This window comes from Natator depressus, chromosome 3 (genome assembly GCF_965152275.1).
Source record: "Natator depressus isolate rNatDep1 chromosome 3, rNatDep2.hap1, whole genome shotgun sequence".
In the NCBI taxonomy this organism is placed as follows: domain Eukaryota; kingdom Metazoa; phylum Chordata; order Testudines; family Cheloniidae; genus Natator; species Natator depressus.
Window position 1 is genome coordinate 195,998,834 of NC_134236.1, and position 14,571 is coordinate 196,013,404.

The 14,571-nt window shown below is 38.6% G+C and overlaps 2 protein-coding genes across 4 annotated transcripts in view; one reads left to right on the forward strand and one right to left on the reverse strand.

Annotated features, from left to right (window-relative positions):
• Positions 1 to 14,571, forward strand: part of KIF16B (kinesin family member 16B) — a 274,972-nt gene that overhangs the window by 232,091 nt on the left and 28,310 nt on the right. The window contains exon 27 of one of the 3 annotated variants that reach the window (XM_074949615.1): positions 4,856 to 6,063. The exons of 1 other annotated variant lie outside the window; for it this stretch is intronic. In XM_074949615.1, coding sequence (XP_074805716.1) covers positions 4,856 to 5,014 — 159 coding nt within the window. In that variant the 3' untranslated portion in view covers positions 5,015 to 6,063. Of the gene's footprint in view, positions 1 to 4,855; positions 6,064 to 14,571 lie in introns of those variants that run through there. One more of the 3 variants, XM_074949616.1, reaches the window with a different exon arrangement.
• The window catches only part of MACROD2 (mono-ADP ribosylhydrolase 2), a 1,526,954-nt gene that overhangs the window by 87,853 nt on the left and 1,424,530 nt on the right, over positions 1 to 14,571 (reverse strand). The window lies entirely within an intron of this gene.

Consider the following 14,571-nt stretch of genomic DNA (forward strand, 5'->3'; position numbering starts at 1 on the left):
TAGTGCACTCTGCAAATCCGCTCTCTCTCCATGAGTCACTGCCTCAGGTCTGTGTGTGTCAGCATGCCATCTCCGGAAGGCTGCTTCTTAACAGATTCCTATAGTTTGTAATAATACCTAACATTTTATATAGTGCTTCACATCTGAAAACCACTGCAGAAAAACATCAGTTACTCCTCATGACACCTCTGGGAGGGGGAGAGAAGAACTAATATGTTTAACTTTTTTTAAAATTAAATGGTAGAGAAAACATCTGGAAGGTGTTTCCCCTTTTCCCCCATTAGATGGATCTAATGATCTGAGAAAGATCAAGCTGGCTAACATTCTGAGTTGTGCAGTGACACGGGATGCCTGAGCAATCAGTGTCTTTTAGAGTCTGCCATTTAAGCAGATCTTTGTTTCTTTTTGTCACTGCTTGGAAGCCGTCATAGCTAACCATACTCCGGTTTACCTGCTCATTTTGCACTAGATTCTAATACCCTTATTCATGCTTAGGAGTATCTTAGGCTGAGGTACTCCCACTGAAACCCACATGTACTAATTGCAGAGTAATGTGTTATTCATAGTGAGTAAGCTTGAAACCTGTCCCTTTTTATAGTATTTTCATCTTTTCTGTACAAAATAGCCATGTGCTTTTCCTCTATGAATAGTTTAAACCAAGATTTGGCTTAAAACTTGCAACACTGTACTCCTTTGTTAAAAGATTATATAGTAGTTATATGGCTGGGTCTGAGCAAGGCTAGCATTTTAATAAAGGGAAAGATGGTCCAATGATAGGAGTTGGATTAACAAGTTAGGCATTCTTTTTCCTAGTCTGCCACTGATTCTTTGTGAGACCATGGGCAAATCTATTAATATCTGTACCTCAATTTCTTCAACTATGAAGTGAGGATTATTTCTTACCTCACCATGCTCTGTAAGGCTTAACTCATTAAGTTTTGTAAAACTCTGTGAACTCCTTTAAATACAAGAGCAAAATATTTCATTATTGTGGGGGTTGTGAAGCCCAAAGCTCAAGAGAATTACCAATGTTACAAGAAACGTGCTGTAAAAAATAGTTAGCAAGTTTGGGAAAACCCTATAGTCCAAATCCGTGATGCTGGAAGTTTCTTTCACCTTCTATAAGTACTGCAGCTGATGAGTTTTAAAACAATGCAAAGTTTAATTTAAAAAAATCTAATTCTTATTAAACTTTGTGATTGGTCTCCAAAGCTGTCACTCTTTGTAACATATGAGAACAATATAATTGAGTTGTGTTCTCTGTTAATATGCCACAACTGAATGGAAGATAAGAATCCTTTTACATTCCAGAAAACTTTTCAATTTTAATACTGTTAAATAAAGTTATGGGTTCATGTTAAAATATGTAAAATTATGAGGTCCCCACTTAGTGAGGCAGTGCAGAAATCATTAGAATGACATTGCACATCAGATGAACACTGGCCTACAGTTATAGAATGAACCCTATTAAAATAATAGTTTTTTAAAACTTTAAATGGTTATAATTTCACCATTCACCAAATGAAAATGAAGGGAAAGCAGCTTGGCCCGTTCAACAAAAGAAGCAGCTTTGAGGCTTGCAAAGATTTCTAGGTTTTTCTCCCGCAGGGATACTTGTCATGCAAGGTTAAAGCTCTGAGGTTTAAGTTTGTGTAGTTCACATAATATAGATCTCAAGTTAGTCAGTCTAAAGGACATGAAAAAGTAGGACAAACCAAAAGGGCAGAATCTTCACCTTTCAGATCTTGGGGACACAGTTCTAGCATGCTTTGAACCTAAGAATAAAACAGAATGGATTCCTGCTTTAAACATTTACTTACACAGTGGTAATAAAATTCCTGTACAAAGTAATCTTTCATATTTCTTAGTGTATGCTTGGACCAAATGACTGATGATAAATATATGTTAAAGTGTTTAAGTATAAGAGCTGTCCATCTAATGATGCCAAGATTCCATGCCATCATTGGAAAACAGATATTTACAATTACAGTGGGTGTTTTGTAAGCCAACAATTTAACAATGTAAACACTAGTAGCAACATGAACTCAGAAGTACATTTTGAACACTGATTGCTAGACTAAATAATCCAGAACAAGTGAATATTGTAATCCTTACTGTTCTGAAAGCATTTACCAGAATGAAAAATAAAATAAGTCAAAAGAACATGTCCCTTGGAATATTTGTAATAGTGAGTTCGATTGTTAACCTTAGAAGTGAACACTGCAAGACTAGAAATAGATGTTGATATGCTGTAGTACGTTCCACATTTGGGGGACAGCAAGGCTTTGAGTCGGGCACTGTTAGTGTAGTGACTGGATAGGAAGTCATGACAACAATGTGCGCAGCCTTAGTTCACATGTGGGCTAGGACATCAGGACATGTTTCACTGTATTATGGAATCTTTAACTTCCAACCAGCACATCTCGACCAACCAGTATGGGGTGAAGGGCACAGCGGCCCCATGCTGCACTTCAGCATCATACTTCGTGCTGCATATGAGCCCTGATCCAGAGGCTATTAAACAAGGTAGCACATACTGACGTACAATATATGGTGTTACTAGAGTGCAGTATATGGCGTTGAAATCTTACTTCAAAACAAAATTTCAGCAGAAAAAAAAAATGGGAGGGGGGTAACATTTTCACAATTTGTTCTCCACTTTCCAGCCAGCTGTAGTGTTCCAACCGTGATTTCTGTGCAGATCTGGGAAAATTATGTGAACCAGTAGTTGCTGCTGTTACCATTTTCATTTCATGTACATATACTCGCCTAGCACAGAGCTTCTTTGTACTACTACCATTAGAATTGCCCAGCCTACAGCAAGAATAGTGGCTTTACAGGAAAGGCATGGCAGTAAATCACCTGGCCACACAGACCAAGGTGAATACAATTTCCTTTCTAATGACTGTGACTAAAAAATCGGTGCCTTCTGTGAACCTTCAGATCCAGTAAACTGGAGTTACTGCAGTAACTTTCCACTACTAAAACTCGAGCAGAGTGTTATATTTTTACATTTGATTTACTTCCCTATTCATCCTTCAGGCTTTATTGGGTTGGGATTTTTTTTTAAGGGACCCTACTTCGTGAACTAATTATGACAAATGTTGTCACAACATCTGTTGCCTGCTTTAAATTATCTCCTAGTCTGTTGGAATTCATCTTGAAGGCGTTTTCGTAATGAAATATTTCTTTTGTGAACATTAATACAACCTGTGGGAGATTTGAATAAAAAAGAAAATCCACCAGTCCTGCCAAGAGAATAGCTTATGTGCCAGCTGCTTTTTTGTTACCCTGCATTCCGTGACATTAATATAGTTTGTTTCCAAGACTCTTAACAGCAAATGGATAAATATCTTGTTATATTATGGAGAAGTTCTTCTTGAAAAGAGAGCAGGTAATGTGGACTTTAATTAGGGTGACTGCTTCCCAGAATGGATGGATTAGGGCTGTATGCTGCATTCAGGTAACTGAACATCACATTCATCATAGGATATTGTACTAAATAGATTTCTCCCCCCGAATGCATGATTTGTGTGTAATATCTAAAGATATGACGAGTCAGTTATCTTTTTAATCCAGTCTGTAGCAGAGCAAAAGACTTTATCCTTTTACTTTAGATAAGATTTCCCTTGCAGCTATTTGCATGGAGTCAGGGAGGTGATATTTTTGGTTATTCTTTAGTACAGGTCTGTGCATCTGCCTCAGCATATGTTTTATCTACCACATTTCATTTGAACATGCCAAGCGCTGTTTGTTAAATAGCACTAAACGTTCATGTTCCCCCAAAACCTTACTTAAAGAAACGCCATCGGTTTTGCAAAAGTGACCTTTATGATGTTACTGCCACAATTTCACACGATGTAAATGGATACAATCGGTGGAATGGTTGGTAAATATTACTGTTTGGAACTGGAACACTTCTTGCATTTTGTATTTCTTTTAGACAGTTTTAGGGTGGATTTCACTGGAAGGAACCAGTTCAGAGATAATTACTGCACCATACCTTTATGTGGAGGGGCAAAAGGGGGCTATTGTCCAGTTGGCCGAAGGGAGGGGGAACAGTGCTTTACAGGTGGGGAGAGGGGCGAGTCAGGGGCTCATATGAACGGTCTAGCAGCGAGCCAACCGCCCTTTCATATAGCCCACCTTAACCCTCCTACGAGGAGGGGTGGATAAGGTCCCAGCAATGGGTTGGCTGGGAGACCTAGATGGAAAAGGGGGTTAGGGTGGTAGAAGCCTCCAGGATAGTTATTGAATGAACATGGGGCTACCTGCACTGTACACTTTTATCTGCCAGATAGTCCCAGACATTTAATAATAATGTTGCGGCCTTATTAAAACCATATCATGTGTCTCCTGTCCTTTCGGTATAGCTGGACAATAAGGAACACATGTATAATTTATACAGATGACTGTGATCAAAACAATTCCCTTTCAATTTAATGATCGTGGTACTTAGGTGCTGAAAAGTTCTTTTTCATCCATATTTAGTGAAATTCCTATAAAGTAGCTTTGAGTTTTTCGACCTGCTGCAATATTTGCTAGCTTTGGTAAGCCATGATTGGTAAACCATGATTAGCAGAGAGTAAGCTGGAGGTAGAGCAAAATAGTAACAATCCTGGCAGGAGAAGAATATAATAAACATTTTTGTTGTATTGCCTGACCACAACATAAACATTTCAGAGACACATTTTATAGGTTGGTATTTAAGTATGGTTAGTTATTAAAATGAACTTTTCCAAGTTCACAGAGATTTGTTTCGCTTTTTTTATGTTGCCTTGTATTTAACTCTTGAAAATGACTGTAACCAAAGTGATCATGAAAACACTGTGACATAGTGGATTTCTTTTCCCAGAAATACCTCAGGAACTTTTTCTGCATGATGCTCAAGTCTCCATCATCTCCATTACACATCGATAAAGTGGGACCAACCCTGTCAAAACACACCATCTGTGAGTTCTCACCATTCTTCAAGAAAGGAGTGTTTGACTACAGCAGCCACGGGACCGGCTAACTGTGTGCCCGGGACTCTTTGCCAGTGGAGCAGAATCCAAAGCTGTGCCTTCCATTCTGTGGTGTCAGAAAAATGCAAACAAAGACTCAATCTCCATGCCTGAAAATTTCCATCTGAAATTTTGCCAGTTAAAAACAGATATGCAACAATGCTGACCTTCATCCTTTAGCGGTTGTCGTATTTAGTGCCTGCATTTTCTTGGCATGGAATATACAAACATTTGTTAGCGCTAGTTGCTCTGGTAATGATGTACAAAAATTCTAATTCTCATGCTGTGTTGGGATCCACTCATTAGTGAAAGTGCTTCCTTTACATTTGCTCAGACAATTCATTATAGTACTGCAAGATTATCTCCTGTTTACTGTGGTTATGTAGTCATAAGGGGAGTTTTTCTAATGTTCAGTTTCCACCAAGCTGTTTCTTAAGATTATTTCCTGTTTTTCATTTCCCCTTAACATAGTGTGGCATTTGAGATGATACTCGCGCTCCATTGGTATTTATTTATCCCAAGAAGCACAGTTTAACTATTTGATTGTACAGTGTTCCTTATAAGAATCAAAGGACCTGTGACTTGAACATTTACAAAATATGTACTGCAGAGGATTTTAATTCAAACTCTGTAAAAGTCTTCCACGCTTGATTATACAGATGCCGAATGAATCACTTGCCATTAATTAAAAGAAAGGAAACAATAGTTATTCAAGAATGAGGTCAGCATCTTTTCTCATTGTCTAATGACCCGGAATGTAACTGTATATCGTGCACTTTACAGAGCTCTCAGCAATGCACAGAACTAAGGTAAAATGCTATATATTTTGGAATAGTTGGTTTCTTCACAGTAGAGTAACACTTATCTGAATTTTAGTTGCACAAATTAGAATTTACGAGGTTTTACTCATACTTTAAAATTACTCAGGACTTGTTTAGAATTGCACATGTATATACAGTATAGTATCCATTTTGTATTACTATGGAACAAAAAACCAACAATATCAACTGGAATGAGGACATGTACAGGTTATATATAATAGATTATGTAAAAAGTAGAGCTGTCAAGTGATTAAAAATGTATCACAATTAATCACACTGTTAACAACAGAATACCATTTATTGAAATATTTGTGGATGTTTTCTACATTTTCAAATATATTGATTTCGATTAAAACACAGAATACAAAGTGTACCGTGTTCACTTAATTTATTACAAATATTTGCACTGTAAAAAACACAATACATGGTATTTTTCAGTTCATCTCATACAAGTACTGTACTGCAGTCTCTTCATCATGAAAGTTGAAATTACAAATGTAGAATTATGTACAAAAAATAACCGCATTCAAAAATAAAATAATGTAAAACTTTAGAGCCTACAAGTCCACTCCTACTTCAGCCAATCACTCAGACAAACAAGTTTGGTTACAATCTTCAGGAGATAATGCTGCCTGCTTCTTGTTCACAATGTCACCTGAGAGTGAGAACAGGCGTTCACATGGCACTGTTGTAACAGGCGTCGCAAGATATTTACATGCCAGATGCGCTAAAGATTCATATGTCCCTTCATGCTTCAACCATCATTCCCGTAAATATAAACAAACTTGTTTGTCTTAGCGATTGGCTGAACAAGAAGTAGGACTGAGTGGACTTGTAGACTCTAACATTTTACGTTGTTCGGGTTTTGAGTGTAGTTATGTAACAAAAAAAAAATCTACATTTGTAAGTTACACTTTCATGATAAAGAGATTGCACTACACTACTTATATGAGGTGAATTGAAAAATATTGTTTCTTTTGTTTAGATTTTTGAAGTGCAAATCACAGAATATCAGGGTTGGAAGGGACCTCAAGAGGTCATCTAGTCCAACCCCCTGCTCAAAGCAGGACGAATCTCCAGTTTTTGCCCCAGATCCCAAACAGTCCCCTCAAGGATTGAACTCACAACCCTGGGTTTAGCAGGCCAATGCTCAAACCACTGAGCTATCCCTCCCCCCAAATATTTGTAATAAAAAATGACAGTGAGCACTGTACATTTTGTATTCTGTGTTGCATAAGAAATCCATATATTTGTAAATGTAGAAAAACATCCCAAAATATGTAATGAATTTCAGTTGGTATTCTATAGTTTAACAGTGCAATTGATCATGGTTACTTTTTTTGAGTTAATCGAGTGAGTTAATTGCGCTTAATAGAGAGCCCTAGTAAAAAGCAGACTCAAACAACTTTCAGATATTAAAATGTGTCATAAAATAGGTTTTCATGCTCACTTTCATGGCTATAAAAAATGCCATCTGGTTAATCAGAACTACAATATGAGTTTCCATATGTTAGGTCATGGAATCATAGAATATCAGGGTTGGAAGGGACCTCAGGAGGTCATCTAGTCCAACCCCCTGCTCAAAGCAGGACTAATCCCCAACTAAATCATCCCAGCCAGGGCTTTGTCAAGCCTGACCTGAAAAACCTCAAAGGAAGGAGATTCCACCACCTCCCTAGGTAACACATTCCAGTGCTTCACCACTCTCCTAGTGAAAAAGTTTTTCCTAATATCAAATCTAAACCTCCCCCACTGCAACTTGAGACCATTACTCCTTGTTCTATCATCTGCTACCACTGAGAGCAGTCTAGATCCATCCTCTTTGGAACCCCCTTTCAAGGAGTTGAAAGCAGCTATCAAATCCCCCCTCATTCTTCTCTTCCGCAAACTAAACAATCCCAGTTCCCTCAGCCGCTCCTCATAAATCATGTGTTCCAGTCCCCTAATCACTTTTGTTGCCCTCCGCTGGACGCTTTCCAATTTTTCCACATCCTTCTTGTAGTGTAGGTCAAATTAGCCATGCTACTTTATATTGTGTGAAATGGTCGTACAATTAAACCTGGCCTGACAAAGTTGACAATGTGTATTTGACAGTCCAAATTGTGACAACATTAGCATTATAAATACAAGGAGAAAAAGTGAAGACTACACATTTGTATTCAATCATTGTGACAGTTCCTATTTTAGAAACCTTGCAAACTTAAAAGATTATGTGAATAAATAGAATTGTTCTAATAAGATGCACATCTATTAGTGCATATTCCAATTAGTAAATATGAGCATTAGGGTTAAATTTTTAAAAGCACCTAAGTGATTCAGAGACTTAAGTCCCATTTTTAAAAGCGACTTAGGAGCCTAAAGGTATGTCTACACTGCAAATAGAAAAGTGGAAGTGAGTTTGAGCCCAGGTCAACTGACTCTGGCTTGCACTAGAGAGCTAAAAATAGCTGTGTAGACATTCCTGCTTGGGTTGGAGCCTGGACTCTGACACCTGCTGAGGGGAATTGGTCAACGAGCCCAGATTCCAGCCCAAATGGGAATGTCTACAGTGCTATTTTTAGCCCTATAGTGCAAGCCCCACACCCTAGTCAGTTAACGGGGCTTTGATAGCCGCTGCTACAGGTGGTGGTTTGTTTTCTTTGTGAAGTATAGATATACCATAAGTCTTACTGAAAGTCAAGAGGATTTAGGAGCCTGTCACATTTGAAAATGGCACCTAGGTCTCTAAATCATTTAGCTGCTTTTGAAAATTTTACCCTAAAGCTCATTGCAAAAGGAAGACTTTTTTTTCTTCTTTGCAATAAAATATTATTTTATAGGCAGTTTCTGTAAAATAATTTAAACAAGGTGGTTTTAAAATAGAATATACTTTACTGCATGCCATTTATATGAAAGAAGCTGATGTACCAAAGAACCCTTTTTACTTGCTTTGTTATACCAGTTTCTGCAAACTTACTGCACAGATTACCTGTAGTGCTGTTTAGGTTCATCAAAGTGCTTTCCCTTTAAAAATAGCAATGAAGACGTACTTCTCAGGCCTTCCTGGGTGCAATTGTGATGGGCCACGCACAAAATATATGCCTATTGTAAGAGCTGGAGAGATTCCCATAGGTAAGTCACATGTTTCACATCATTTTAGATTTTGAAAACTATGTAAAAACAAGAATCACTTATGGAATACTGTCGTACCAAAATCTGAATTAAAAAACTTGGCGATATTCCAATACAGACCCAAATTAGTGCATATAGAGCCAGACTCTCAACAGATCTAAAGCTGTGTCAGTAGGGTGATGCTGATTTACACCAGCTAGGGATCTGGCCCATAGTGTTGAATGTGCATAACAAACATAACAGAATAAAAACTAACCGCATACTTGTTTTTAATTTCAAAATATGTCATCAGTTTGGAAACTATATGAGTAAATGTGGTGGTGTTAAAAGGCATAATGAGACCAGTGGTTGGAAACTGAAGCAAAAACAATCCAAACTAGAAATAAGGCACAGATTTTTAACAGTAAGGCTAATTAACCATTAGAATAACTTACCCAGGGATTTGGTGGATTCTCCATCACTTAGTCTTTAAATCCAGACTGGGTATCTTTCCAAAATAGAGGCTATATCTCATAAAAGTTATGACAGAATCTGCAGTTTCTATGGTCCGTGTTATGCAGGAGGTCAGACTAGATGATCATGGTGGTCCCTTTGGCCCTATAATCCATGAATCTGTTCTCTGTGGATAGTGATGTAAGTTTCAAAACCACTAGGGGACGGGGGGAGCTAAGGTCCTTATTAAAGGAAAGGAATGGCACTATGTTTTCACTGCCTGGACAATTAAGCATTCAGGCCCAGATTCAGCAACCACTGAAGCAGACGTTTAACTTTGATCACCTGAGTAATCTATTGACTTCAGTGGGTCTACTTACATGCTTTAAGCAAAGTGCGTTTAAGTGCTTTACTGAATCGGGGCCCTACTTTTGGCACTTGTTAATTGAAGTTGTGTGCCTCCATTCAACGCATTGTACTACAAGGAATCACATCCTGGCCAACACGACAGACACTTTGTGCCAGCAGGGCTGCACAAAGGGGCCGCAAAGTTGCCTTAAATTTGCACCTGAGCTACTCAGTTAAGAATGGAGAAGCACTAGTTAAAGCCAAAGCCAAAGAGCAGCCTCCACACTGGGCTGACTCAGTCCCAAGGATGTCACCTGAGACCCATACTGCCTGTTTAATGGCTGCTGCTGAACCTCCTCCAGGCTCAGTTTACCCCGATCACATCACCTGCAACAGAGGGCATGAAATGAATTCTGCTTGTGTCAGCAGCTGTTGCTCCTAAGCCACCTTCACACATGCCCACACGACCAATGATGACACAGCCTGTTAGGAAGGGAACAAAAGAGAGTCTGCCCGTTAGCAACAAGACAGTGTTATATTCTACCCCTAGTTTGAGGGGCCCCCCCCAAAAGCCCAGAGGCTCCAGCCTATGTGAGACAGGTTTTAAGGTGGGTACAGACAAAATAACTCTTCATTTCTTTGCCAGAATTGTTGGGAAAAAAATTTGCCCCTACATAATCTCTATGAAGGTTTCTGTTGTCTCCGTCTCTTGCCATTTTGAGACAAAGCATAAAGAGGAGAGAAATTTGTAGAACTTTGCTCGTTGCTTTTATTAACACTCTTGGAAATGGTGATTACAGTTTTGAAATTAAAAAAGAGGAGAGTTTTATGTCTTAAGACATTAACGGTTCATCTTTCCCAAAGAGATTCAACCCCATACTTTTCCACTTAAATCATTGAGACTTCAGTAATACTGATGCAGAATTTGCCATTGTCTGTTATCTAAACTTTGTATTCTATATGAGAATAAGAAAGATGTTATCTTAGATTATGATAGGGCCTGACAGCTTTTTTCTCCATCTTTAATTGAAGACCAAAACTTAGAAGAAATGAATTATTTTAACTTACCAAGATTCTTATCTTCCTGATGTTTGAATTAAGCCAACCTTTGGTTTGCAATTTTACTGGATTGTATAAAATTTTCTTTTGATGTGGTATGGAGTGATCATAGGTCCCATTCCTCCAGTCAGATCCACATGAGTAGAAACTTGTCCTCTATTGAAGTCCAGTGGAGCCCTGTTAAATCCTTGGGGCTCCAGTAAGCACTGATATAAGGGTCTGCCCGTATAAATCCAATTGCAAAATCAGGTTCATAACATGTTTTATTAGCAGCATAGTTTTTGATAGGCCGGTTACTACTGACTATATTTTTCTCTATATTTTTAAAATAGAGGAATTGTTATAATTAGCCATATTGTGTAAAAGTATTTTTAGATATTCTGTCTTTTCAAAAATAAACATAAAAAACCATGTAGGGATGATGAGCTGAAACCTGGATATATGCTTCTAGGGGTGAAGTGTGTAAAGTTCCATGAAATCAATGTGTACAGTGTGTTTAAGTCAACAGATAAACTTGTTCCAATAGGGCAAAATACTAGATTGCATATAGTAACTTTTAAACGATATGCTTTTGTCTTTTACAGATTGAGTTTCAAAATTTTTGATAAAATGTGTCAAAGGTTCTCATTAACATCTAATAAAAGAGAAGAAAGATGTTGGAATAGCATGTGTGGTATTTCATCTGTAGTGCGTGAAACATCTTAGCAACAAGAAACAGTACAGCATCTGTACTGGTCCCTATTTTTTCCCCCATTTTCTCCCTCATAAATTTGTTCTCTTCATAAACACCTCTGTTTTTCTCAAAAGCTGTGCTGACAGCAAAAAGGTGCCAACTTCCCGTGGCGTAGCTTGTGTGTTCACGCACAGATTCAGCAGTATTTTTTTAAAATGAAATTGGCAGGAGCTTCTGGAGTTACTATAGTACGACAGCCTTTTTCCCAAGTGCTTTGCGCAGATCCCTTTGATAGCTCCTTCCATCTTTACACAGCCCAATCTAGCCTGAATAGCTCCTTCTCGTGCTTCCTAAATTTTAGATGATTACCTTTTTGTTTTCTTGTTTTGTACTATTTTGAAGAATTTGGAACATGTTTTTTAAAAAATACATCATTGCCAAAAAGTGGGTATAATAAGATCTTCTGTTCTTGAGAAATGGAACCCAATTTCATTGCTCTTTTTCATAGTTTGAACCTCTGAGTCGCCAAAGGTCCCCTATGCTACAGCTTCTGGGGGCATTACTATATGGTTTTCCACTATATTTAATATTTGACAAGAGCCATTCCTCAAACAATATGTCAGTCGCATGCTTCCGACCTAATTATGTCTCATAGCTTAGACCGGGGTAGTCAATTAATTTTTTGTCCAAGTCCAGATTTCTTGGTCAAAGTATAGTCAAGGTCCAGACTCCAGAGAAAATAATAAAAAATAACGATAATAATAAGTAAATAAAATGATTTTGCAGTCTGTTCAAAAGCGTCTGGCAGTCTGGATTTGGTCCGCAGTCCATCTATTGATTAGCCCTGGTTTAGACCCACCTTTAACTGCTTTCTGCACAAACCAGCGTTCTCATTTTTTCAGCAGTATTGCAAATTATTTACATCAGAAAAGCTGAATCTCAAAAATGAGGACATAAAATGTAGATTAGGTCGTAAATAAATTAATCCCACTGATTTTTTTAAGCCTTCTGCATCACTATTTCTCTTTCGTCCTACATCTGGACCATTAGAGGCTGAGGTATATGGTCAGGTTTTTTTTTCTCAGCCTCGTTGAACATAGTAATAATGAGGGCTTTAAAAACTGCTTGGTGAAAACTCAAACTGCCTGATTTTCAAAGGTGCTGAGCAGCTTCTCTTCACATCGACTTTCATGGAAGACTGGGTTGGTCATCACCTCTGGAAATCAAGCTATGACGCTTCTCTGTCTATATCCGTCTCCATCCCTCATCACTGTAATGTCTGAGAAACCTGGTTAGAGCACTGGACCAAGTAGATATTGTTTGTAAAGCACTCTGAACATGAAAGATACTGTATAATGTGTATCCTTCGAGTGATTGTCCCCATGTGTAGTGCACTTCAGGGTTGTGCATGTGCCCAGGACTGAAGAATTTTCTTTAGTAGCGTCCGTGTGGTCTGCACATGTACCCTGCTCTTATCATCTACACCAGTGGAATAAAGGGGACTCTCAGACCACTGGTATCATAGTTCCTTCTTACCGCTCGTGATCTAGGATGAAGCTTCAGGGTTCATACTGACTTCTTAGATTTCTCACTGTAAATAGTTCCAAAACATTTTATAGTCTTAGTACAGTTAGTTTGGAATTAGTTGAATAGGTGTCTGGTTCCTTTATCTTGGAAACCCCCCATCTGGGGCAGGAAGCCATTGCCATATTCCCCTGTCTTCCGGCCCTCCAACGGTTGTAGGGAGTATGCCAAGGATTTCTGGCTTTAAAAGCTGTAATACATACCACAAGCTGTTCCTGGTCACAGACTAGCACAAAATCCTTCCAGGTGCAGTATCTGCAGCTTGTTACCGAGTTGCACTAAACAGTCTAGGGAGTTTTGCCTGAGTACGTTCCTCATAGAGGAAGCAATGCAGGTGGGAACAACCTCTGACCAGGGAGACCCCATGTACATCAGCCTGAGGAAGGTAGAAGTGACCCTTTTCCAGTCTTGAGTGGCTCTAAGAACTCTCCCTCCAGCTCTGAGAAACGCTAGAGACCAGAGCAAGCAGGGGGAAGGGAGACATAAGCACTTCCATAAGGGTAAGAGGGAAGGTTCCCCATCCAAGCACTCTAAAATGGTAGATGTCAAGTGATCCTGTATCTGAATCTGTTGATTTGGATTATTTCCATTTCTCATGTAGGTAGCATTAATTAACAAACTGTGGATGATTAATTGAAAAACAGATTTCCCCATCTCTTTTTAATAAATAGCTTGGAAATAGGACTCCCCAAAATATCCATTCACGTATGTCTTGGGAGCATATCATCAGGGAGATGAGAAAATGCGTACACAAGTGGAGGCCTGATGCCAAGAGGTAATAAGTGTCTCCATGAAGTTACTGTGCTCACTGTACTCGCTTTGAAGTGAGTGGGAGTTCACTGCGCAACTCCTCCCAGGAGTTGCTTGGCAACTTGTAAAATCAAGCCCTAATATAGGCTCTCAATCTGTTGAAGTGGATTGGTTCTGGCAACTAAATCTATATAGGAGGGCATGTTTTTTTGATGACATGTATCCTCATCCATATGTCTTAGAAATTCAAAGTCTAGAATGTAATTATCTATTATGCAACTACTTATAAGGACTTGTTAGGAGAATAAGCTGAATTTTGTAGGTATGTGATATACATTCTGTAAGAATATGGGGAAAAGTTCTCTTTATGTTAAGGTCTTTCTATTGTCCATAATTGTACAATTCAAATTTAACAAAGCTCCTTCCTTCTCTATTTGTGCCCCATTCTGTGTCCAGAAGGTCCAGTTAGCACCTTCTTCAAAATTGACCTCCAGTCAATACAACATGATGCTCATGTGACTAATAGTCAATATTTTAGTTAATAAGAGTGGTGAAGATTTGAAATGTGTCTACACTTACTGGTGCTGGTCTCATTACTAGATGCAGTATATATCTAAAACTTTTACATGCTGTGGTTGTAATGTTACAATGGACTGGCGGTCGTGTGTTCTAGCACTGCCTTCTCTGTTGGATAGAATCAGAAGTGCTTAAATGTGACCTGAACCCAAAATGCTGCTACAGCCAAAGGGGAGCCTCATTTAGCTCAAGTTGTAGGGGCCCGTGCTTTAGG